Genomic DNA, 2,632 nt, shown 5'->3' on the forward strand with positions numbered 1-2,632 from the left:
TCGAAAGTCCATCAAGACCATCCAAGGTTTTGACAGCAGCTCTGGTCAATCTCAATATAAGCAATCTTTCCTTGACCAAAGTACATCACGAAATGCTGATTCATGTCTTTTGGCCACAACAGTGATTCCCTTGAGACTCTTGAGTAGCGTGGGAGCCCCGATTTGGAATAATTGTTTTCCGCAGTCCACAAGATTTTGTTGGCCTTTAAAATTAGAATACACGAGTGAAACTAAGGAAGTGATAACAAGAGAAGCTGCTGACTTAAATAAACAAATTCAAGAGCTTGAAAACTTACGTGTTGAAATCGAAGCTGGTAAGATAATCGAAATAACGTTCAGAGTGTTTTTAACTGTTATAGATGGAAAAGTTTTGAATGTTTTAACCGATACAAAATCAAATCAAAAATGTCCAATAGGCCATGGAACCCAAACTGACTTTGTTAAAGTCACAGATTATAACAGCGTAAAATTTCATCCTATCGATGGAAATCTAAAGTACGGAATTAGTCCACTGCACCCCTGGATTAGATTTTTTGAGTTCGTACTACATTTAGGATACAAGATGGAAGTAAAGAAATGGCAAATTAGATCGGAGGAAGATAAAGATGCAATTAAGATAAGAAAAGAGTATATCCGGAATGAGTTGTGGAAAGAACTAAGTCTTCATGTTGATGTTCCGAAAGCAGGTGGTTGTGGTTCCACAAATGACGGCAACACGTCGCGAAGAGCATTTACGGAATATGATAAATTTTCGAAAATTTCAGGAGTAGACACTGAATTAATATTTCGAATGAGAATAATATTAATACGTTTATCTTGCCAATTTTCCCTAAATTTGGATAAATTTGAAGAGTATTGCTTTCAAACTGGTCAATTATATCAAAGCAAGTACCCCTGGTTGCCAATGACTCCCACAGTACATAAAGTTATAGTTCACTCAAAGCAAATAATGCAGAATACACCACTTCCTGTTGGTTACTTCGGAGAGGATGCAGCTGAGTCACGAAACAAAATATATAAAAGCGACAGACTACACCATGCACGTAAGACTAGCCGCATTGATAATCTTTTCGATGTATTTCATAGAGCTCTTGACACATCGGATCCATTAATTTCATCTCTTCGCTTAAATACACGTGTGCGCCAAAGGAAGCGTTTAACGCTGCCACTAGAAGTAAAGGAATTATTGTATTGTGAGGATATCGGTGAAACATGTGCGACTGAGAATTTAGAAAATATGGATGATGACGAGGGCGACGAGGACGATTATCCAGAAGAATTTGAACAGGAAAATACATTTTTGGATAATGAATTGTATTTAAATTAAAGAGTTTAATAAAATTTTAATATTTTCGTAAATACGTGTGTAAATTATATTTTCAATTTCCTGAAACAACATATTCATTCGTAAGTATCGTACATTTTCTCATTTAGAACTAATGCATTCATAATTCCGGAAGTCGGAACACCGGGAATCAAAGTTATGGAAGTCAATATTCTGGAATTCAAAATTCTGGATAACGAAATTCTAAATTGCAAAATTCTGAATTGCAAAATTCTGAATGGCAAAATTCTGTAATTAATGATTAAAAATGCGTGTTGATAACAAAAAAAGTGCGCACTTTGTTTTGCAATTTTGCCATTCTGTAATCATATGTTTTATTGCCTAGTAAGTAGTTTTTTACAATTGCATGATTGTATTTGTTATTGTTATTCCTTTGTTTGTTGTTGTTCATTTACTTTTTGTACTACCATGATTGTATTTGTTATTGTTATTGCTTTGTTTGTTGTTCTTCATTTACTTTTTTGTACTACCATAATGATTTAGTTTACTATGTACCTACCTACATATATGTATGTACTGACTAAGCAATGTGTTACTGCAATTTCATTAATAAAAACATGCTAAATATTTTTGTGAAATGATGGAAAATATAACTGTGGTGAAGTCTAATAAAGGAAAAGACACGTTAAACGTCGACGGCTACTTCTTCTATGTATTTGGAACGAAAAAATAAAAAAACATTTAACTGGACTTGTTCTGAACGAATTAAAACAAATGTACCGTGCGTATTGTCACACAATTCGATGGCTGTGAACATGTTATACGAAAAAAAAGAAATGAATCTATTTGGTCTTTATTTGTTAATAATGTTGTTTTTTGTCTTTCCGATAAACATGTTTGAATTTTGGAATCATTTTGGAGGTTATGTTTTGTTTATGTTATATTATTATGTATGTATAAGCAAATTTATATAAGATCCACGATTTTGCTCAAATTTTGGGGAAAAAATTTCCAGAATTAATTCTGGAAAATGTAAATTCCGGAATTATGAAAAACCAGAATTTTGAAATGCAGCCAAAAAAAGCAAAGGAATTGCGGAATTCCGATTTCCAGAATTTTGTCGACCCAGAATATTGATTCCGGATTCAGTTTAACTTAACTGCTGACCTTCTGTGTAAATTAAATCGTGATAATTATTGAGTATTTTGTTTAGAGCGCTCTTTTCTTCTGTATTTAAATTCTTAAATAAATTTTGTAAAACTTTATCATTTTTATTGATTGTATTTAAGTAATGAAATTCGTTTATTTTACTATATGGATAATCTTTCACAAATTTAATTTCGATGT

The 2,632-nt window shown here is 32.4% G+C and overlaps 1 protein-coding gene across 1 annotated transcript; it reads left to right on the forward strand.

Annotated features, from left to right (window-relative positions):
• Positions 1 to 210: 210 nt before the first annotated feature.
• On the forward strand, positions 211 to 1,309 carry LOC126766041 (uncharacterized; the record flags this gene model as incomplete). Its single annotated transcript, XM_050483745.1, has 1 exon — positions 211 to 1,309. A coding segment is annotated over exon 1 (747 nt), but the record flags the coding sequence as incomplete, so codon positions are not given.
• Between the last annotated feature and the right edge of the window lie 1,323 nt (positions 1,310 to 2,632).

This window comes from Bactrocera neohumeralis, unplaced genomic scaffold (genome assembly GCF_024586455.1).
Source record: "Bactrocera neohumeralis isolate Rockhampton unplaced genomic scaffold, APGP_CSIRO_Bneo_wtdbg2-racon-allhic-juicebox.fasta_v2 cluster11, whole genome shotgun sequence".
NCBI lineage: Eukaryota > Metazoa > Arthropoda > Insecta > Diptera > Tephritidae > Bactrocera > Bactrocera neohumeralis.